Source organism: Anopheles merus, chromosome 2R, assembly GCF_017562075.2.
Source record: "Anopheles merus strain MAF chromosome 2R, AmerM5.1, whole genome shotgun sequence".
Classification (NCBI taxonomy): Eukaryota; Metazoa; Arthropoda; class Insecta; order Diptera; family Culicidae; genus Anopheles; species Anopheles merus.
This window is the reverse complement of record NC_054082.1, coordinates 14,874,369-14,895,135: the sequence shown is the minus strand read 5'-3', so window position 1 is coordinate 14,895,135 and position 20,767 is coordinate 14,874,369. Positions and strand designations below refer to the sequence as shown.

Here is a 20,767-nt window from a genome sequence, read left to right as displayed (position 1 = left end):
ACTTATTTTTATCCTGGGAGCTTCATTCGAAACCCACACACTAAAGCAGTGTGCACGCGTTCTCGGCTGTTGATGTTGTATGTTTAGCTCAGCTTTTGAGCGAAGCGTGCTACTCGCATAATGGAGTTTTCATACACATACGCGAGGGGTATCTTCTGTAGGATGTTTTCCCTTTTTGTGAAAATTAGAAATGTTGTGAATTCCAATCGCAGCGAAGGTGGGTTGGAATGCTGTTTTTCTTAAGCAGCACGATTGTTTGTGAGAGAAATTCTGTACGCTTTGATAAGTAATGGTCAGGAATTCAGGTTTATTTTTGAAACTTTGGTGGGTATTATTTGAAAATTGAAGCAAAAAAATAGAATTTATATATTAATTATTGTCTATTTTAGATTGGCAATGCCATAAATGGCGATGTTTAATGGTTAATAGAATCTTCTAACAATATCAAATGTATTTTTAACCGAAAGAAAATGATATTTTCATTCAACGTCAATTTAACCGTCAATTTGAAACGCGCACGATAAAAACGATCGGCTGCGTGCAGCGCCCTCTACTCACCACATGCGCCGGCCCAAACAACAACTCACCACCCGTACGTGGTGTAGCTCCGCCTTAATTGTTTTGATTGTCACATTATGACAGCGACCAGAGAAGGAAGAAAAAAAAGAGTGTTGCACTCTCTGTTGTTGTTTTCTTTGCCGAGAAAGTGGTCACGGTGGTGCTTGTGAGCGTGTGTGCACACGAATGGTTTGCTCGTCCGTAATTCTGTAAGCCCCCCGCCCAAAGGCGACACCAGCTACCGAACGCCCGTTCCGCCGGAAGTGTCCTTTTCGCCCGGCCTTTAGCCTTCCCTCGTCGGGAGGGGGGAGGACGCGAAGTGAAGCAAGACGAACACAGCTCTCTCTCAGCTGAGGTGTGAAAACTTGCCCCATTCCACATCCTCAGTTCGCGTGTGTGTGTGTGTGTGGCTCTTGGGAAAACGCGTGAAAAACAGTGGAATACTAGTCATGAGTGAGGATGGGACAGCGACCACCAGCACCGATCAGACGGCCGAAACGATGAGCAGCAAGGAGAAGCGCAAGCACAAAGTGATCATAGTGGGCGCCGGAATGGCAGGCCTGTCGTCCGCGAACCACCTGGCAAAGAACGGCTGCACGGATTTTCTCATCCTCGAAGGGCGCAACCGTGTCGGCGGTCGCATCGTGTCGATCGATATGGGATCGCAAAAGGTGAGCATAAAGATGCGGCCGCCTCCCACCGTAAACACATCCGCCAGATAAAGCCACAGGATGTGGCGCGGGAGTTGATGCGTGTGTTGTTGGTGTTTGTTGCATTTTCCCGTCCCGGCCTACTTATGTAAGTCGGGGCCCTTGGGGGCTCCCGGTGTATCGATTATTTATCAAATGCACCTTTCGAAAGGGGAGGTGATGATGATTTCGGTACGTTGCGCGGATTAGATTGCAATATCAGTTTGTTACTTTTTTCTCTTCCTCTCTCTTCTTTGTTGAAACTTGGTGATAACGATTCGGTGCAGTTGTCGCTGTACAACAGATACGATTGCAAAAGGGTGCAAATAATCGGTCGAAAATGCTAAAGGGCTCAAATAATAATAATGAAACAATACAATGTATCGATTTCTCTTGCCTTTCCGTCGACAGATCGAGCTCGGTGCGAACTGGATCCACGGTGTCCTTGGCAACCCAATGTTCGAGCTAGCGATGCAGCACGGGCTGATCAGCATCATCAACATACCGAAGCCGCACAAGGTGGTGGCCGCGACGGAGGACGGCAAGCAGGTGCCGTTCCAGATACTGCAGGAAATCTACGAAGCGTACGTGTGCTTTCTGCGGCGCTGCGAGGAGTACTTCCTGTGCCAGTACCTGCCACCGCCCGACATACACAGCGTCGGCGAGCACATCAACCTGGAGGTGGAGCTGTACCTGGACGGGGTCGACTGTGCGAAGGAGAAGCACCTGCGCAAGCTCATCTTCGACTGTCTGCTGAAGCGCGAAACGTGCATCACCGGGTGCCACAGCATGGACGAGATCGATCTGCTCGAGCTGGGCAGCTACACGGAGCTGCAGGGCGGCAACATCGTGCTGCCGTCCGGGTACAGCTCCATCCTGAAACCGCTGTGTGACAATCTGCCAAACGAAAACATCGTCCTGTCGTGCCCGGTGCGGCGCATCCACTGGAAGCGGAAAGCGACCCGGCGCGCTGGCGGTGCGGCTGCCGCCGGCGCGACCGACACGATCCTGGAGGAGGATGAGGAGGAGGAGGAGGAGGAGAACGATGGCAACGAGTCGGACGATTCGGATCGAACCGTCACGGAGGTGCCGGTGGGGGCGGGCGGTGCTGAACCGACGCAGGAAGAGCGCCGGGCGGGCGAGGAGGCGGCCAGGCGCATCAAAAGCTCCACCGCCAACGTGGTGGTGGAGTGCGAGAATGGAGCCATTTACGAGGCGGACCATGTGATTTGTACCCTGCCGCTGGGGGTGCTGAAGGAGCAGGCGGAAACGTTGTTCGTGCCGGCGCTGCCCCGGTACAAGGTGGAATCGATCGACAGCTTACTGTTTGGCACGGTGGACAAGATATTTCTCGAGTACGATCGGCCGTTCCTGAACGCGACCATCAGCGAAATCATGCTACTGTGGGAGCAGCAGCAGGAGGATGACGGGGAAGGGCACCAGCCGACCGACGGAAGGGAGCGGGACGGGCAGTGGCTGAAGGACAACTGGTACAAAAAGATCTACTCCTTCTCGAAGGTTTCCGACACGCTGCTGCTCGGCTGGATATCGGGCCGGGAGGCGGAATACATGGAGACGCTCTCGCACGAGATCGTGGCCGAACGGTGTACGGACATTTTGCGCCAGTTTCTGAAGGACCCGTTCGTGCCGAAACCGAAACGCTGTGTGTGTACCAGCTGGCGCAAGCAACCGTTTAGTCGGGGCTCGTACACGGCCATTGCTGTCGGTGCGTCGCAGGACGATATCGACAACATTGCCCAGCCGCTCTACTCCAGCCCTCATCAATCGAAGGTAGTGCGGGAACGGGAACGCTCGGCACTTCGGTGTTTAATGCTGCTCCTTTCCCCTTTTCTTTTTTCAGCCCTCGGTAATGTTCGCCGGTGAGCATACGCACGCGAACTTCTACTCGACGGTGCACGGTGCCTACCTGAGCGGTCGAACGGCGGCCCAGATCCTGCTGACGCCCGACTCTCCGCAGGAGATTGTGATGGAATCGGACAGTAGCGATCTTAGCTCGTGGATTCAGGGCATTGCGCTCGATTAGTCGGTGGCCAGTGTGGTGCACATGTCCCCACCGGAAAGTAGCTTCTGCTTCACTTCCTTTCTCCTACTCCCCCTGTCCTGTCCTGTCTTTCTATTCCCCTGTCTTCCCCGTTCCGATGCAATGGCGCGAGGCTAGGCGTTCGTTTTTATTTTTACCTTTTCTGACGTCGGGGTGTGGAATACCAAGTGACTGAAAAGTGCTTAATTGCATCAATGCGGTAAAGAAAAAGGCACACACAAACTCCTAATAGCTTCTCATACGCATTACGATTAAGATACGTGAGTGTTAGGGTGCGCGTAACGACGAAACGAAAAACTTACCAAAAAAAAGGGAAAACAATTCGACAGAAGAATAAGGTCGCTGCTCGGTTTAGTTTGTACGCTAACTTATTAGTTTATTAAGCCAAAGTGTAGGTGCGCATTCTCTTACGCCTGCGTCGTCTTCGGTTGGTGTGTGAGGACGGTAACACGATCATGACAATTCTCATGCGCCTGGTGGGTTGTAAAAAAAACGGACGAAACCACGTACACATTTGCGCACACTTACTTAATGTCGGGGGGATCTCCAGAGGGAGTGCTGCCCAAAACGCGCTGCACAAAAGGTGAATTTGACGCTCGATGTATTTGGGTGCAACAAGCGAACATAAGTGATAAGTGGAAGTATTGTACCGAGGGCCAGTTGGGGGAGGAAATCGCTTTGCAAAACAAAAAAACAGAACAATGTCCCTCTTAAAGATGGCACCTATACCTTACACGTGTCTAGTATTGTTTCTGCAAGCGAGCAAATAACGCAGACGCTTAGCTTCTGCGGGTGGGTAATGTTAGGTAATGTTAGTTTCTTTCGTTTGTCCTACGTTTTGTGTTATCACTGAATTCTAGTCTTCGGAAGTGAAGATTCGCTTCAGCAATAGTTTAGTTGTGCTTTTTTTCCATTCGTTGATAGTGCGTTTTGCTCCCTCACTACCCCTCTGAAGGCATTTGCGATACGCGCGCAATCAGTTAACCAGATTAGGAGAATAATTGTATGCTAAGCTTTTTCGTTACCCCGCGCACACACGCGGCTAAATGGCCCACAAAGAGGTCTCGCACACTCACTTCATTCGAAGACAGAAGCGTGTGTGCGTGTGTGTGTGCATTTCCCCCCCATTTTTTCTGGTCGTTTGTAGCAGGTATCGTGTAGTAGAAGTTGCATTTAAGTTTGTAGTGCTTTTTTTTGTTTTTGGTAATCCTGTAAGTTATTGCGTTGTTATATAGACTATCTTAACGGATTTCGTTAGCATGAGTTTCGGTATGAGTAAGCGGTATTTTAGGAAAGAGGGCGTAAGGATGTAAGTGAGAACAAATGTGCTGGAACCATTATCGAACGTGATAGACACAAAAAGTGTGACAGAAGAAAAAAGTGCGCGCCGGTATGAAACGTGTTGTTCGAAGGGACAGGATAGGGATTGTACCAAAAAAAACGAAAAAGAAAACAACCACACACACACAAGTATTTTGCTAGAAACAACACAAAAAAAACAAGTATGTTTTGCGGCGAACGATGATGAAGGAAATAAAATAAAGAATCACAAATGAACTGTTGAAATAAAAATCCAAAAATGAATGTTTTTGGTTTTTTGATTTGAAAAGAACGCGTTCTACGCTTTCATGGCCTCCCTGTGCGAAGGGTGCGTTAATTTAGTGATGGGTAAAGTCAAGGTCCTTGAAAGAGAACAGGTCGAAGCGCTTAGAGTAAATTGACAGAAAGCCATGGGAAAATTTTGACAGTTAAAGTGAACATTGTTTATGTTTAGCGATGGACGTTGCTATGGGGTGAATGAGAGTTTTGTTCAGCATTTTACATTCAATTACTGTTAGAATATTTGAAGAATTAGAATCCAATTAGAAATTGCATGACTGATACAATCCAAGGATCTCATTTATCATTCGTAGCCGGATTATAAGTAAATGACGGTATGCATATTGTACCAGTGTGTGTCGATTGGATGTTTCATTTTACTATCAGTGTTCAATTGAAAGTAAAAAGGACTTCTTTAACCCAGTTGAACATGTTAAACATTTCGTTTTTCCAGCAGGACCGTTGCTAACGGTAGTGGTTTGTGGTCACGGAATGGCAAACAATGAAAAAGGTTAACAATGTTTCTGAATACAGAGTAGACTGCAATTACTTCTCCTTTATGCTCCAGAAGTGATTGACCGCAAGAAATTTAACCAATATAACCATCCTAATAGTAAATTCGTCCACTTTTGCGCGTTAACTATTAGCCGTTTGTTTGTAAACACTTTTTCATGAAACTGTCAAAAGCGTGCTAAAAATGGCAACCTAACAACGGGCTTTGCATCGACCTGTTCTCCTTAATAGATCTTGGGTAAAGTTCCGTTAAAATCCAGAGCCGACTCCGATCCAACTCTGATAATTTCGGAACCAACTTCAGAAGGTAGGACCGCCCAGCATTAACGGGAGTCGTTCGGAATCGCCCAGAGCCGGTTGGAGTCATCTGGAGTCGTTCGGAATCGCCCGGAAATGCCCGGAAACAAAGGCCTGTAAGCGAAGTGCACGCGCAAAAAGGAAAGGGCAAAACAACACAACGAATTGTAACGCCTGATAACAAGCACCCCAAGTGCCCATAACTCCACTAAACGACCACTAAACGGGCTCTAAACGACTCCAGCTCTCAACCTAAAAGCAAAAAGACTTCGGTTAGCAGACGGTTAAATTAGCAAAAAATCTAGTGGCGCCACCTGTTGGTGGGATAGCTAGCCAGTGGAGCTTTCCTCGCTTTGAGAGCTTTCTCCTTCCCTCTGTACTGTTGTATGGTTTTGCATTGAAGTCATGCTGTTTAACGAAAAATCGTTCCGATGTCCTCCTACTTTTTGTGGCTGATTAAGAGATAACTAAGGGGTACTTTGCGGAACTATGGCGCTTTTTGACAAGCACTTGGCACTCTCATTGAAGTACTTGGGTAGAGCATTAAGGATTATAAATTTGTACCTTTTAAAATGTGTTTTTTTTTTTTATTCGAGCGAAGTACTTCATTGAAGTACTTGGGTAGAGCATCAAGGATTATAAATTTGTACCTTTCAAAATGTTTTGTTTTTTTTTAATTCGAGCGAAAGGGAATTTTTTATTGATATTTGATGCGTCAAATCAGTACAATTTGCTCAAAGAAGTGTAAAAATGAAACAATCGCGTATATCGCGTATAGCGTATATAGGAGAATACCTGTACCGGATATCTCCTGTTAACTCCGACCGACTCCGATCAACTCCGAACGACTGCTAACGACTGATGATGATTAAGATGGTGATGATTAAGACAGTTTTGGAAAGGTATTGAAGTGGTCTACAAAAGCCGCACATGGGTTTGAAGATTAGACTCACGGGTAGATTCGAAAATGGCCTCTGAATGCATTGCATTCGGGAAAACCTGTCCATTTGCTGACTGCTAACGACTCCGTCTCCGGTCGACTCCGGCCGACTTCGAACGTCTCAGGACCACTCCGATCGACTCCGGGTGACTTCGGATAACTCCGACTCCGGACAGCTCCGGTCGACTCCGGGCGACTCCGGACCACTCCGCCTCCGGGAGGAACTAGAGGTACGGAATTTGCCAGAGTCGGATCGGAGTCGTGGGTGCCCTCCAATGAGCACATCACTAGTGTAAATAAAGCAAACGTCAAAACAGTGCCCTTCACACACGCACACAACCACTTATGTCAGTACACGCACACACACGCACACGCACGCACACGCGCATGAAAACAGATGACACAAAACAATGTTATCATCAATTTCGGGTGTACCTTTTTTCCCGTCCGTCTGCTAATCGCTCTTGAATCATCATCCGATTGGGACTTTGCCTGGTGCAAGCGTTATCGATCTCTGTCGCCGTGCGGTCATTCGCTGCCTTAATCGACAAGTGAAGCAGGAAGTTTGTTGTAGTGCTTGAACGGTCGCAATCATCTCGCTAAGAAGGAGGAGGAAACGAGGCAAAATGGTATCGTCACCCTCGGAACGGTTGGCCACGGATTCGTCCGACACGACGGACGAGGAGCCGGAAAAGACGGAACCACCGAACACGGCCGAATGCGACTCGCTGCACAGCGGCCGCCAGCTGGTGCACACCATCCTACCGATCAATGTGGACGTGATGTTTGAGCTGCTCTTTTCCCGCTCCAAGTTTCTGACCGAGTTCCACGAGGTGCGCAAAACCACCGACATGGTGCCTGGGGAGTGGAAGCTCAACAAGGACGGGCTGAAGGAGCGCGTCGTCACGCTTACCATTGCGATCACGCAAACGATCGGGCCGAAAAATGCCCACGTCACCGAGACGCAGGTGATGCGCAAATGCTCCCTGCCCGGGCAGCTGTACGCGATCGATGTGACGGCGGTGCAGGGCGGCATCCCGTACGCGGACAGCTTCTACGTGACGCAGCACTACTGCATGTCGCGCACGGTCGACAATCATACCGTGTTTTCCGTGCACGCCCAGGTCCACTACCGCAAGTCGATCTTTGGCTTCGTGAAGGGCTTCATCGAGAAGAACACCTGGGTGGGGCTGGAGGATTTCTACACCTCGCTGTTGCGCAACCTGCAGAGCGAGTACTGCATACCGCCGGCGAAGGGCAAGGGCCGCCGGACGCGCCGCAGCGGGCACGGGCAGAGCAAGGCGCTGGAGGAGTCGCTCATCCTGGCGGACCATCATCATACCAAAGCGAAGCCGATCCGGGTGCCCGCGATTGTGGTGGGCGGTGGCGGTGTGGGTGGCATTGGCATTGGTGGTGGCGGTGGTGGTGGTGGCGCTCCATCGAAACCGGCCAGCAGTGGATGGCGATGGATCGTCGCGATCATGCTGCTGGTGCTGATCGTCGTCAATACGACACTGTACGCGAAGCTGCTCGAGATGGAGGATATGGAGCGGATGTCCCGGTTGGATAATAGCGAGGAGCTGGACTCGCTGCTGCTAGCGAAGAGCGTCCGGACGCGCAACGACTGGCTGACGATCTTCCAGCAGCAGGAGTCCCGGTACAACGACGAAATGCTCGAATGGCAGAAGGTGCTATCCACGGTGACGGAGATGCTGAACAAGGCGAGCGTGCTCTGCACCAAGCTGTGCCGGATGCCGGACAATGGTACGGCCAGCAGTGGCGCCAGCGGTGGATAAGTCGCGCAAAAGGGGGGGAGGGGGGGAAGGTGGTAGTTTATTGGGCTGTTCGTCTGTTCCTTGTTATAGTATTAAAAAGAAAACGCGCTCGCTAGACGATCGCGTATGCCCCGTATTCACTTTCACCGTAGACGGTTCCAGGAAGATGGCCTAGGGAGGATATGTACACTTTTAATGTAAAATATACATTTATTTTTCTGTGAAGTTTTGCCAACTTTGTGGTTTCATTTCTATTTTCTTCATGTCTTTAACAATAATCGTTTCATCGGCTTTCGATGGGGGGAACATACTAAGGAAACGGACGCGAAATTGGGCTACTCCTTGCTTTGCGGCGGTGTTGGAGCGGCAGGTGGTTCCACATCCTTTTCCTGCTTAATTTTCACCGGCATGTGGGAGGACATTGGCGCCTCTTCGCTGTAGTTACCCTGCGGGAAGGGAGAAAAAATACGAAAATACCATCAAACGAACGATCATCACGACACCGTTCCCACGCTCCGCACTTACAACAATCTGTAGGTCGACCGATTCCGTCGTCGAGTAGGGCGAGATGCCGAGCAGCACGTCCATCACCTGCTGCGACACGTGCCCAATCTGGTGCTCCATGATTTCGCGCGCATGCTCCAGCATCGGCTCGCGGAACTCGGGACAGATGGTGATCGCGTCCTGCAGCTGCTGCGCCGGCAGCTGTATCAACACACCGAGGCTTTGGGGCGTCAGGCGCTGGGCGCACTTGATGAAGCCATCCCACACCACCTTCTGCTTCCACACCTGCTTGAGGATGAGTCGCTGCAGCAGGTTCGTCACGAAGCCGGCCAGCCGCGGGTGAAGCGTTAGCGACTGGATCACCGTGCGCATCAGCAGCGTTGGTAGCGGCGTAATCTCGACCAGCTGCTGCAGCACACTCCCCAACACATCGTGCGTGTACACTTCCTTCTCGGCCAGGCACAGGGAGGTTGCCTTCACGATAAACTTCAGCTCCACCTTGCTCGTCTCGATCGTGTGCAGGGCGACGAGCAGCTCGACCGAGGTGAGCGGCAGCTCGGCCGGCCCGTACTCGACGCCGATGCCCAGGAGTCGATTGAACACCTCCTTGACGACGCCCGGGTTCAGTTTGATCAGTTTGGGCAGTGCCGATAGGATCTCCTTCTTCGTCAGCCCATTGATGACGGGGATGAGCAATCGCACGTCGGATACCTTCGTTTGGTGCAGGGTGCGCACACGCTCTACCAGGTCCGGCGAAGGAAGGGCTAGAAAAAAAACGGGAATGTTACACAGGGTATTAGGAAATAAAGCGAAAAAAAAGAACACTTTTTCTTACATTTCTCCGTGAGGATGTAGATGATGCGTATGATGATCGTTTCCGAGCCCTTCGGGCACTGTTCGATCAGCCGCAGCAGCTCCTCGCTTTCGGAGCCAATCTTCCGGATCGGGCCCTCGATCGCCCGTATCACGGCGCGCTTCATCTCCGACGTCGCCTTAATGTACACCTCCGAGAAGCGCATGAGCAGCGTCTGATCGTACACCATCACCTCCAGAAACAGGCCCAGACAAACCTTCGCCAGCTCCTCCGTCCACGTGCGCGGATGTTCCGCCCGGCCGTACTCGGCCGCAAACATCGACTCCGGCGGCAGCTCGTTCTCCAGATGGGCCAACCAGACGAGCGCCTTCTTCTCGATGTCCTCCGTCATGATGCGGTGCACGGCAAACACGCTCATCACGTACTCGATCGCTTTCTCCCGGATCGTCCCATTCTCGTAGTACGCGTACTTGAGCAGAATGTCCAAATACTGCCTCTCCCTCGGTGGCCGCCGGATCAGCAAATCCTTCACGATCTGCATGCCACAATCGACCAGCTCCTCCAGCTCACACATCCGCACGAGCATATCGATCAGCTCCTGGGGCAGCATCGGCGCCTCCAGGTAGAGCCGCTTGAGCAGAGATTCCTTCTGGCGGAACGTATCCTTCGGCCGCTCGATCACGTTCGTGACGAGGCGCACCAGCAGCTGCGTGTACGGATACTGCGGCCCATTGTCGTGCTTGACGTGCGTGTAGCGCGTGAACCCCTGCATCAGCCCGTACTCTTCGAAGATCCAGGAAAACGCCAGCTCGATGCGCTTCGGCAGATCCTCCAGTATGTGCTCCATAATCACGTCCCGCACCGGGTTGATGAAGGACGCCCCGAACGCGGTGATGATACGATTCCGCTGCATGCTCACCCCACCGACCAGGGCCTGCCGTTCCGCCTTCAGTATCCGCACGACCGCGTCGAGCAGGAACGTTTCCTTGGTCGCTTTCGGCAGCGGTTTGGTGATTTCCTGAAGCTTCAGCATCTTGATGCGCTGCCTTAGCTTCGGCTCGCCCGTCGCCGTACCGCCCTTGACGCGTTCGAGCGTTTCGCGCAGCTTGCGGGTCGCTTCCAGCTTTTGACGGTCCTCCTCCGACAGTGCCTCGTCGTCTTCGTCCTCCTCCGGTAGACCGGCACCGCCCTCCGGCAGATCTTCCTCCCCAATCGAGGGAGGCAGTGGCGTTGCCGACGGATCGACCGGCTTCCGTTTGCCGGAGAGGATAATACTTTTCTCCTCCTCGTCGCTGATGCGCACCTTCATTGGGGGATCTTTCGTGAAGGCGCTCGCACCGGGCCCGGCCTTCACTTCGCTCATCTGGGCGGCCAGCGTTTGGGCGATCTTCTGGATGTACTGTTCGACCGTCAGTACGGCGGCGGGTTTCGCACTTTGCAGCATCTGTTCGGTCAGCTTGTCCATGTTCGAGAGGACGAGCTGGACGACGAGGTCCGTCTTTGGCAGCACCTCGAGCAGAAACTGTTCGTTCTGCTTGGTGGAGCGACTCTTCTGCTCGTTCAGCTCCTCATAATCGATCTCCATCGTGCGTGGCTGATCGCGCGTCGACTCACCCGCCGTCCCGCCGTCATCCCTTTCCTTTCGTGCCTGCCCGTCCACCTTGGCACGCTTGGCCGCGAGCTGCGATGCCATCGAGTTTTCGAGTGCACGTTTTGCCCGCCGCTGCTGCTCCCGTTTGTCTAGCTTCGGAATGGCACGCGTGATCTCACCGTTCGACGCACCTAGATCGACCAGTATCTGCGCAATCGTTGCCTGGTGCTCGAAGCTGGCCGGATGCTTGAGCAGATTGAGAAACTGCATCTTCAGGTTCTTCCGTACCGAGCTGACCTGCGAGTTGGTGAGCGTTGGCGGCAGGTTGGAGTGCAGATGTTTCAGCGCCTCGACCACGCGCGTCATCGTGGATGGGCGCAGCTTCGCAATCGTGCACAGCGTGCCGGTACAGGCGATCAGATTCACCGAGGAAATGTGGGACGCACCGTGAAACTGTAGCAACAACTCGAAGATGTTGGTCGCTTCGTCCTCCAGCTTCCGGCGGCGGATCTGCTTCATCGTGAGCGGCACGTCCTCGAGCGAGAAGTCGTTCTCGCGCTTCTGGCTATCCTCGTCCGGGTAGGTCTGCAGGATGACGACACCCTCAAGGAACTTGATCGCATTCGTCCGTATGCCGTCGTTGTCGTGGTCGATCATGTCCAGGATGGAAATCTTCATCAGACAGAGCGTGTTCCAGGCCTGCTCCACCTCCTCCGGTATGTCGTCCAGCTGGCAGATCCACTGGATCGCCAGCCGGTAGATCGAACCGCAGCCCTGTATCACGCGCTTCGTCACGACCGGGGCCGAGTCGCGCAGCAGCGAAAACATAGGACCCACCACCTTGGGCAGCATCGCGATATGCTGCTTGCAGATTTCGTCTATAAAGCCGGCAATAGCTTTCCGCACTTCGGCCACCGGGTCGTGCGCGAGCACCAGCATGTTTTCCAGAAACTCGTTCAACAGTTCCACATCGGTGTGTAGGAGCAGCTCCTGTACTTTGGCAATGATTTCACACTTTTGGCCGCTCGTTGCATGCTGCGCCTCGTTCAGCGCTTCGACGATCTGAAAGGAAGGGAAGCAAATGGATCAGAACACATTCGGTGGTTACATTTTCGGAATCATCTGTGTACCTTGGTTCTAGCACTGGCAATCTTTTCGTCGGTAAATAGCATCGCAGCCTCGCTGAAGCTGGACGACCCTCGCAGTAGGTTCTCCATCGTGAACAGGAGACCGGCAATACACTGCGCACAATGACAACCACAAACAGTTCGCTTTTCTTTCACTCAACTCTGGCTAAGATTAGTCTGAACTGTGTGTATCGTAGACGCAATTTACAAATTTTAACCATAGGGGATTCCTTTTTGCATGGATCGTCCTTGTTTTCTGCGGAATCGAAAACAATTTGCCGCTTGACAAGCGGCAATATTATGCGGTGCTGTCAAATGCGGAAGCGTGCCAAGAACGAGCGAAGCGTTTCTCGGACACCGACCCGTTGAGTTGGGTGTTTTAAATCGATTATAGGAACGTTTAAGTACGTTTTAGGCAGCAAAAAGGGAAAATTATATTTTTTAGCTAATATTTGTGTTCAAAAGTCTCTCTTTTCCCGATTTGTTTATGCATTTCGCCATTCAAGGGGGAACGGCTCTGACACTGACTGGCCGGTGCGTGACATTCCTACCCCCCTCAGCTTGGCGATTAACGTCTGTCAATTCTGACACGTCCCTCTTTTTCATCGAATCATACAAAAGCAGACGCTCGCGTAGAACGATCACGTTTGTGAGAAATTGTGCGCTAATTTCCCCCCGCTTCAAGGTAATTCCACAGTTTTCCCCACTTTTGCAGTGTTCCAGCGATAGAATGTGTCGTCCTTCGACGGGCAGTTCATCAAGAAAGGCGAACTAATCATTCCATTTTCCGCTTTCCCTTTGGCAGTGCGAGTGCGTTCTTGTGGTGAAAAACAAACACAAGAGTCGCGCCTTTCCAGCAGCACACTGTGTGTACAATCGTTCGCTCTGTCCTGTTCTGACAAGAGGAAAACCGGCGGGAATTCGACTGAAACCCAAACACAAGCCTGAAACCATCAGCAAAAGCTAATTCGGTCGTGTGGTTGCTGGTACGCGGAAAAGCCTTCGCCTATTGTTGTTGCGGTGTCGTAAGCGGAACGCGCTAACCTACACCGCGCTCCTGGTGACGGAGACACCCGTAGAAGGCATACGCCGTAGGTCGCAACTATATCGGTGTGTTGGTGTGTGTGTGCGTGCGTGCGCGTATGCTGTTTGTAACATCGCGGTCGAGCGTGAGTGTGTACGCGATTGTTCAAGCACGGCTTCCGTTCGGTAAGCGAAAATCATCATCAGCAAGCCATTTGGCGTGTGGTGTGCGCGATTCACAGTCCCACAGACGAGAGTGAGAGAGAGAGAAAGTGAGGGAGATAGAGAGCGAGAGTGGTTTGGAAGAAGCGGAGAATATTCGACGGTGAAAATGTCCGAATCTAAAGCAGCGGAAAATTCAAAGCCGATGGAGGTGGAGGCGGACGCACCATCAGATATGAAATCGCCGGTAAGTAAAGAACGCGTCGTGACTGCGGGGGGGGTGTTTCTTCGATGGAAAGTCAATGTTGCCATCATCGTCATGATTATTATCACGTCAGCCTTGTGTATGTTGTGCGGAGCGGCAGGTTGCATGGTAACGGTGATGTCGAAACATTAAGTGCGTGTGGGTTTAATGATGCATGCGAAACAAGTGTTAGGGACCGTGTATGTGTACATGTATGGCAAGTTGGAACACTTATGAGCTCGTTGACAACTTGCAACTGAACAGTACAGAATTAGCGGGAAAACTGGAATTTCATTTGATTTATGTGTTTTTCAGTTGAACATTCATATTGGCATAGTCGTCATATGTGGAAGAAGAGGCGAAGAAATGGAAGAGTAGTACGTGCATCTGTATGCGTGTGTGGTGTATCAAGTATGGACAAATACTTTGTTTACGGCATCGCGTGTGAGCAATAATGAATACTTTAAAGATGTTTTTAGTAGGTAATGAATTTAATAGGAAGGAGAAGCTCCCCTGCACCCATCGCCCTACCAAACTTCTTCAATCACCAGCAAGCATACTGCAATAGTGTGTGTGTGTGCGATGTGTCAGTTTGCTGCTATGTTTACCTCAAGTGTAATCTAGTTTTATGTTCATATTTATTTTGTCGTTTCTGAAGCGGCACGGGGGTGCGTTGCAACCGTATGGCGGTGAAATCAGATGCAATTGCATTATTCGTTTCAAAATTTAATATCGTTTAAAAGTTCGTTTCGGTGTGCAATTAATACTGCCAGTTGAACCATTGTGTCCGCTCCTACCACTGAAAATGCATTTATAGCGCCACCGTAATTCTAAACCCTCTGTGTCAGTGCGAAACACACAAACGCTCTCTTATCATCATGCGGGTGTATTTCACGGTTTCGCGAAAACAACCCGCCCCCTCTCCACCCTGAAGCAAGCGAGAGAAACAACCGGCGAACAAAACTCATCGTTCCGTTCGTTTGCGCTTGTCACTCTACCGCCACCAACACACAAACAAGTAGGCGATGTTGTTCGATGTTTTGTTGTTGGTGTGCTGTGCCGGGTGCCGCTTTGGAGGCGGGAAAATGTATGTTGTCTTACCTTGTTTGTTGGGTGTGTTGTTGCTGTGTGCGCAAAAAAGCCGCTGCACGTTCGCCTACTGGACATACACGCACACATACAAACACTTGAAAGTGAAAGCTTAACGTTGTGTGCGTGGGGGGAAGGGGGAGTTGATTTCTAGGAAGAACGAAGCCGGATTTTGGAAAAGGCGGGAAAACGATCCCGAATATCATGCTAAAGAGCGGTTGAGATTGAATTGGAAAGATGAATTTATTTTACACGAGGCTCACAATAATTCCCGCGAAAAGCGAAATCAATAAGAAGGCTACTTCTCGGGAAAACGATCGTCTTAGCTCTGTCTGCCCTTGCCCTTCACTTCCACACAAAAGCGTGTGCATTGAGCGTAAACTAGAACTATTATTTCTGGAGTTCTGTTCTTTTGGTAGGCCGGCGAGAGATGTGTGCGATGACACCATGTGTGTAACATAAGCTGGGTCGTATTGTTCTCTGTTCGCGCGCCTGTACTGTGTGTGTGTGTGTTCTCATATTAATTTTCCTGTTCTCGCTGTACACTTGCAGACAAAGCGCACACCGAAGAGGAAAGCGGTGGAAGCGTTTCAAAAGGAAAGCGAAGAGCTGCTGAAATCACTCGGCGTTTCGGTCGATCTCGAGGATGGACGGCGCCGCACACGATCCAGTGCGCGCGGAGCGACGCCAACGACAGCAGCAGTCACTGCAACGCCACCGTCCAAGCGAGCACGCGGCGCATCGACCACACCGAAGCGCACCGAAAAGCCGGCAGAAGCAGAAGCAACACCCAGCAAGCAGCAGTCGCCGAGCTCGAAATCGTCCACCCCGAAGAAGCGTGCGATCCAGGCCGAACCAAGGAAGCTGGTAGTGCTGGTAGACTCGGAACTGCCCAAGGAGTACACCCGGGAAAGGATGGCGGCTAAGGCCGAGAAAATGGACACCACCACCACCCCCAAGGAAGCTGTAGCTGAGTCAGATAGTGTGGAGAAAAAGAAGAAGGAGCAGGAGGAGGAGGAGAAGAAGGCAGCTACTACCGAACCAGCGGAGAAGGTAGAAGAGAAGAAGGAGGAATTGGCGACTACTACGGAAAAGAAGCAAGAAGAAGCTGAGGAAACCAAGGAAACTCCAGACACTGAGAAGAAAGAGGAAGCAAAGGAGGAGGATAAAGAAAAGAAGGAAGAGAAGGAGGTGACAGTGGCGAAGGATGCGGATGCTGCCACCCCAGCAAGCGATGCACCGGCGAAGGAAGAAACGTCCCAAGACAAACCGTCAACTGAAGAAAAGGCAATGGAAGTTGATACGCAGGACGGTGGTAAAGCTGCGGAGCCGGTAAACGACACGCATCCGAAGACGGAAAGCGCGGTGGAAGCACAATCTAACGAGAAGGAAACAAAGGATGTAGTAATGGAGGATGTGTCGGTGCAGGAAGTGGGGAAGGTTTCGGAGAAGGAAGTGGAGAAAGTGGTAGAAAAGGAAGTAAAGGAGGTGGCTGAGAAGGAACAAGAGAAGGTGACCGAGAAGGAACAAGAGAAGGTGGTAGAAAAGGAAGTAGAGAAGGAGGTCGAGAAAGAGGCACAGAAGGTTGAAATTGAAAGCAATGGAAGTGTAGTCGACGCCACCGTTGATATTACAACTCCCAAGAAGGAAGGAGACGAGCCAGCAGCAGCAGCAGCAGCTGCTGCTGGTGGAGTAAATTCGGCTGAACCGGCAAACCACGAAAATGCGAAGGAAAGCACACCGAAGAAGGCATCCGACGACGAGGTGACAGAAACTGTCGACGCGTCAAAGGCGCCCGCTGAATCGCACGAGAAGGTGACAACACCAGCTACAAAACCAGAGCCAATCGTGAATGAGGTTGTCACCGCTCCTGCCATCGGCCCGGACACAGAGCAGAAGGAAACGGAAACGAAGGACGTGACGGCGAACAACATCGCAGCAAAAGAGGATGTGGAAAAAGTAAAGCAAGCAAGCAATGGTAAATGAACTGCCAAAGTCATCTTGTATGTGCTTGCTAACCTAATCTCCCGCCATTTGTCCTTTACTTCCAGAGCCAGTAATAGAAAAGGATGGTGTCGTGGCCAGCAACTAGATACCGCTCGAAATGGGGCTGTTTGTTCTTCTCTCCCAATGGCTCTGGACGACGACGGCGACGGCGATGGACATGTACGAGGCGTGTTAAAATTAATTCACGAACCGAAGAAAATAGGTTTGCATTTTACTAGTTAGTACACACAGAATTTGACGGCTTGTTTTAAAATAGTAGTTGGTTTACACTATAAAGAGTGAGTGACGGTGGCGCAGCAGTACTTTCCTCCTTGTTTTCCCCTTGGTTTTGCCTTTTATTCGATCTATTCGTAATTTTCTTCATTTTTAAATTTGATCTCTGTTTGATACGAAATGGGGGGTGAAATGATTCTTTTTTCTTCTTCTTTTCTGGACAAATTGGAAAAAAACAATCAACCAACATAAATGATACAAATGCATACCATTGTTGGCAGCCACTTTGGTAAGGTGTAGAGATGGGTGTATAAATTTAGTACCCGGTAGGATCGTTCTCCGAGCGTACACTTACTTTCATCGACACATGAAAGCTAATTAGACAGAGAGCGAGAGAGTGAAATACATATTTTTAAATTTAAAAAAAATATATAATATCATGCCGATATGGAGAAGAGAGTAATTTTTTTTCAAACTAGCCTGTAAGTGAATGAAAATTTTAGTCAGTAGATAGAACTAGCCGAGAATGTACAAAGTAAAGCCTGAAGTCGATGCGGTAGGGAAGAAATGCAAACAAAAAACAAAAAACCATCCCTGTAATCATCACCGTGCATAGTAGCAGTTGTGTGTATAGTGTTGAAATATTATCCTTTTTGTCCTTTGGTTGCTTCTTTGCGACGACGAACGTAATAAGAACAAACAGCCTCCACCACTCCACCGACACTGCTGTGCTGTGGTGCACAATTTTCACGCAACTCTGGTGGTGGTGTGATGGGAGAAAAAAAAGAAGTTTATGTGTAAAACGAACAGAAAATCCTTATAAAAGAATGAACACCCTACAAATTCTAGTTATTGCCATTGTGTAGGTTAGCGTTAAGAAAATTTCCTACGAGATTCGTGTGTGAGTGCGAAGAGGAGGAGGAGGAGTGAGGAGGAGGAGTGAGGAGGATGGTGAAGTGAATTTGCACTGAAGCAATGGGCCAAGTAAAGCCGCCGCGCACACACGAGCGTTACAGGGTATAATAGTACGAATATGTGTAGGTTTAAGTAAGTTGTTGATAATGATGCGCAACACCTTTTGCGGAACGTCCGTGTTTTAAATGTAAACCATTCGGGGTGGGGCGGATGGATGGTAAGAAGGCACAACTTGTTCAGAAACCGACAACCGATTGTCCATTCGCGCGACTTGAGCGGGAGGTCACCGTTTCTATTTTGACTACTTTTTTCATATTTTCCAAGTTAATCGTTGTGGTGTGTGTTTTTTTTTGCCCTGGTTTAAAAGTTAAAAGTACGCGTCCGTGTATCATACAACTTGTACGTGTAGAAAGAACTAGTTTGTTATTAGTAATGCACAGAAGTAAAAGGACTAATAAGGAGGAGGGTTGGTAGAAGGACACCTTTGTTTCTGGTTTACACGGAGGGGCCAGTAGTAGGTATGGATCAAAACTATTTACACACAAACAAGAAAGCTGTCTCTTTATAGCAACAACCGTGGAGAAGATCGTGCAAACACTTTATACACACACACACACACACACACGTACAATAGGCGAAACTTGGGCAATCATCATCCTATACAAGCGATCTTGTCGACGCGGTTTGTTGGAGTATTTGCATAATGTACAGCAATTCAGCAAAGAGCGCAAGGGGAGAAAATCACACCAGAAAGGTGAAACAAAAAGGATGAAAAAGATATGGTACAAAAGAGCATATACTAGGTGAGAGGAATGTACAACTTTTCTTCACACTCAATCGGCAAATGGGATACACATGGAAGGTAAAATGGAGACATAGAAAGTTAGCGCAGGAGGAGCGGGAATAATCTCAGCTAGTAGGAAGCGGCAGCGGCGGCAGTGGTGGTGGCGGTTGTGGCAGTGGTACTAGAGAAAACCACCAATACCTGATGTGTTGTGTACGTGTGCGCAGGTGAACATTTCGATGCAGTTTCAGATTATTATTTTTTTTTCTATTAAAATGTTTGTCGTATGAAACGTCTAAAGGCATTTTCATTGCAAGCGATTATAATAATCCATTCCGAAATGACGTATTTGCTGTTTTTACTGTTCAGTACGGTTGTGACCCTCCCCGAGGTCTAGTAGAGTAGATGGAATGGCCTATTTCACACGCACCCGCTAAGTTGTCAACTGGAAACAACTGTGGTCATTAGCAGCAGGCGGCAGTGGTGGTCATACATACGCGAAGCAGTGTCTTACAATAGTGATTACAAACCGAAAAGAAAGGGCCCTTGTGTGCAGTTTGGATCCTTTTTCTCAGCGTCAACGTTCCACCATCGACAAATGTCACAGTTCGCAACCGATGTAAAGGAGGAGGAGATGTGGGCTCGTCGGCTCCGTCCGCGTGAAAAGTACACGATGTGTTTAAAACAAAAGGGTAGCTGTTGCTGTGTAGTAACACACCCCAATTTATCTCCCTCCCTTCGCCGGCAACAGTCCAAAGGGATCGCTTGCGGAACGAGTTTTTTGTATCATCGTGTGCTTCGTTTCGTTGGCGCGCGCGCTACGGCGGAAAATGCCAACCCGTCCGTCCGTTCCCGACACACAATCCGTCATCATCCTACAGTGTGGGTCTTTGCCGCCCTAGGGCGGAACGCTACCCTTATGTCCATTGTGTTTTGCGTCGTTACCTTTTTTTCTTGTTTTGGGTTTCACGACCTATGCCAAAAGTGGATCATCGTGTCGATCACGGAATTTGCCGGCTAGTTTGCTCTGCATGTGATGGTTTCCCATTCCCCCTTTCCAATGCGAAAGGCCAATGACGACGACCACAAGCGGTACGAATTGCAAAGTGCGTACCATCTACTCGCCCCAAAAAAGAAAAAAAAAAGACTCCCGAGGAAATTTCACGGACGGAATGGGCACAACACCGATCAAGACGGAGTCGAAGCAGATCGAAAGAGAGAGAGAGAGAGAGAGGGAGAACGAGGGGCGCGTCTCATCTCTCTCTTTTGAGGGGGACGCCTTTAATGAGTTTTCAATCGTCGTTTTTGTTGATGCTGTTGAGGAGTTTGCTGCAGAAAATGTCTACCAAAAACAAAAATGGGGACGACCTTGGAATCTGCTTCTCTCTGCTCTGCGCTCAAACCCTTCTTCCTGGGCACGGCATGAAGGCAGGTTAAAATACAAAAATTCAAAAACAAATACAATGCGTGTCAGTAGTGTGTTGGATCTCTTGCTGGTGATGAGATGAGTATGACCGACTCGATGGAGCCCATTCCAGCCAATTTCCCACAAAACTCGCTTGGTAAAGAGACGCGTAGTGAAGACACCATGACGCAATCATCCTGCGCAAACGTAATTTTGTTCTTCATTTTCCCTCGCTTTTTGCTTCACTTTCCCCCGGTAACAGTGGGACCTGGTGCACTCCTGGGAGATGGAAGCAAATAGAAGACTCTCACGTGAGCGTGTGCTCGTGTGTGGGATGGATCTTCAGATCGGATCATAGATGCATGGAGCCGGATCAGCAATAGCACAACATCATCGGCAATTACATCACACAGACACACGGGGAAGGATTCTTCGGCACGGTATCGATGGGCTTCC

At 50.1% G+C, this 20,767-nt stretch overlaps 4 protein-coding genes across 4 annotated transcripts; 3 read left to right on the top strand and 1 right to left on the bottom strand.

Annotated features, from left to right (window-relative positions):
* The first annotated feature begins 635 nt into the window (after window positions 1-635).
* LOC121589274 (spermine oxidase) lies at window positions 636-4,881 on the top strand. Its single transcript, XM_041908048.1, has 3 exons — window positions 636-1,229; window positions 1,659-3,038; window positions 3,109-4,881. Exons 1-3 carry the CDS (start codon window positions 1,008-1,010, stop codon window positions 3,289-3,291), a joined length of 1,785 nt encoding a protein of 594 aa, XP_041763982.1. The 5' UTR covers window positions 636-1,007; the 3' UTR covers window positions 3,292-4,881.
* Window positions 4,882-7,003: 2,122 nt separating this feature from the next.
* LOC121603708 (protein Aster-B-like) lies at window positions 7,004-8,606 on the top strand. Its single transcript, XM_041932838.1, has one exon. The coding sequence runs from the start codon at window positions 7,285-7,287 to the stop codon at window positions 8,452-8,454; it is 1,170 nt and encodes a 389-aa protein (XP_041788772.1). The 5' UTR covers window positions 7,004-7,284; the 3' UTR covers window positions 8,455-8,606.
* Window positions 8,607-8,664: 58 nt separating this feature from the next.
* On the bottom strand, window positions 8,665-12,744 carry LOC121603706 (symplekin). The gene is made up of 4 exons (XM_041932836.1): window positions 12,473-12,744; window positions 9,773-12,404; window positions 8,959-9,701; window positions 8,665-8,879 (listed from the first exon to the last, which is right to left on the bottom strand). Exons 1-4 carry the CDS (start codon window positions 12,557-12,559, stop codon window positions 8,769-8,771), a joined length of 3,573 nt encoding a protein of 1,190 aa, XP_041788770.1. The 5' UTR covers window positions 12,560-12,744; the 3' UTR covers window positions 8,665-8,768.
* A 319-nt stretch (window positions 12,745-13,063) lies between these two features.
* LOC121603707 (FK506-binding protein 5-like) lies at window positions 13,064-19,202 on the top strand. Its single transcript, XM_041932837.1, has 4 exons — window positions 13,064-13,154; window positions 13,275-13,901; window positions 15,540-16,965; window positions 17,039-19,202. The coding sequence occupies exons 2-4, from the start codon at window positions 13,824-13,826 to the stop codon at window positions 17,077-17,079; spliced, it is 1,545 nt and encodes a 514-aa protein (XP_041788771.1). The 5' UTR covers window positions 13,064-13,154; window positions 13,275-13,823; the 3' UTR covers window positions 17,080-19,202.
* Window positions 19,203-20,767: the final 1,565 nt, after the last annotated feature.

Excerpts from the sequence above, each read along its gene's own strand:
- LOC121589274 (XM_041908048.1), top strand. The coding sequence starts at position 1,008 with ATGAGTGAGGATGGGACAGCGACCACCAGCACCGATCAGACGGCCGAA. Across the intron at positions 1,230-1,658 it reads TCGATATGGGATCGCAAAAG|ATCGAGCTCGGTGCGAACTG; the intron begins GTGAGCATAAAG and ends TTCCGTCGACAG. Across the intron at positions 3,039-3,108 it reads CCAGCCCTCATCAATCGAAG|CCCTCGGTAATGTTCGCCGG; the intron begins GTAGTGCGGGAA and ends TTCTTTTTTCAG.
- LOC121603708 (XM_041932838.1), top strand. The coding sequence starts at position 7,285 with ATGGTATCGTCACCCTCGGAACGGTTGGCCACGGATTCGTCCGACACG.
- LOC121603706 (XM_041932836.1), bottom strand. The coding sequence starts at position 12,559 with ATGGAGAACCTACTGCGAGGGTCGTCCAGCTTCAGCGAGGCTGCGATG. Across the intron at positions 9,702-9,772 it reads CTACATCCTCACGGAGAAAT|CCCTTCCTTCGCCGGACCTG; the intron begins GTAAGAAAAAGT and ends TTTTTTTTCTAG. Across the intron at positions 8,880-8,958 it reads CGGTCGACCTACAGATTGTT|GGTAACTACAGCGAAGAGGC; the intron begins GTAAGTGCGGAG and ends CCCTTCCCGCAG.
- LOC121603707 (XM_041932837.1), top strand. The coding sequence starts at position 13,824 with ATGTCCGAATCTAAAGCAGCGGAAAATTCAAAGCCGATGGAGGTGGAG. Across the intron at positions 13,902-15,539 it reads CATCAGATATGAAATCGCCG|ACAAAGCGCACACCGAAGAG; the intron begins GTAAGTAAAGAA and ends GTACACTTGCAG. Across the intron at positions 16,966-17,038 it reads AGTAAAGCAAGCAAGCAATG|AGCCAGTAATAGAAAAGGAT; the intron begins GTAAATGAACTG and ends CTTTACTTCCAG.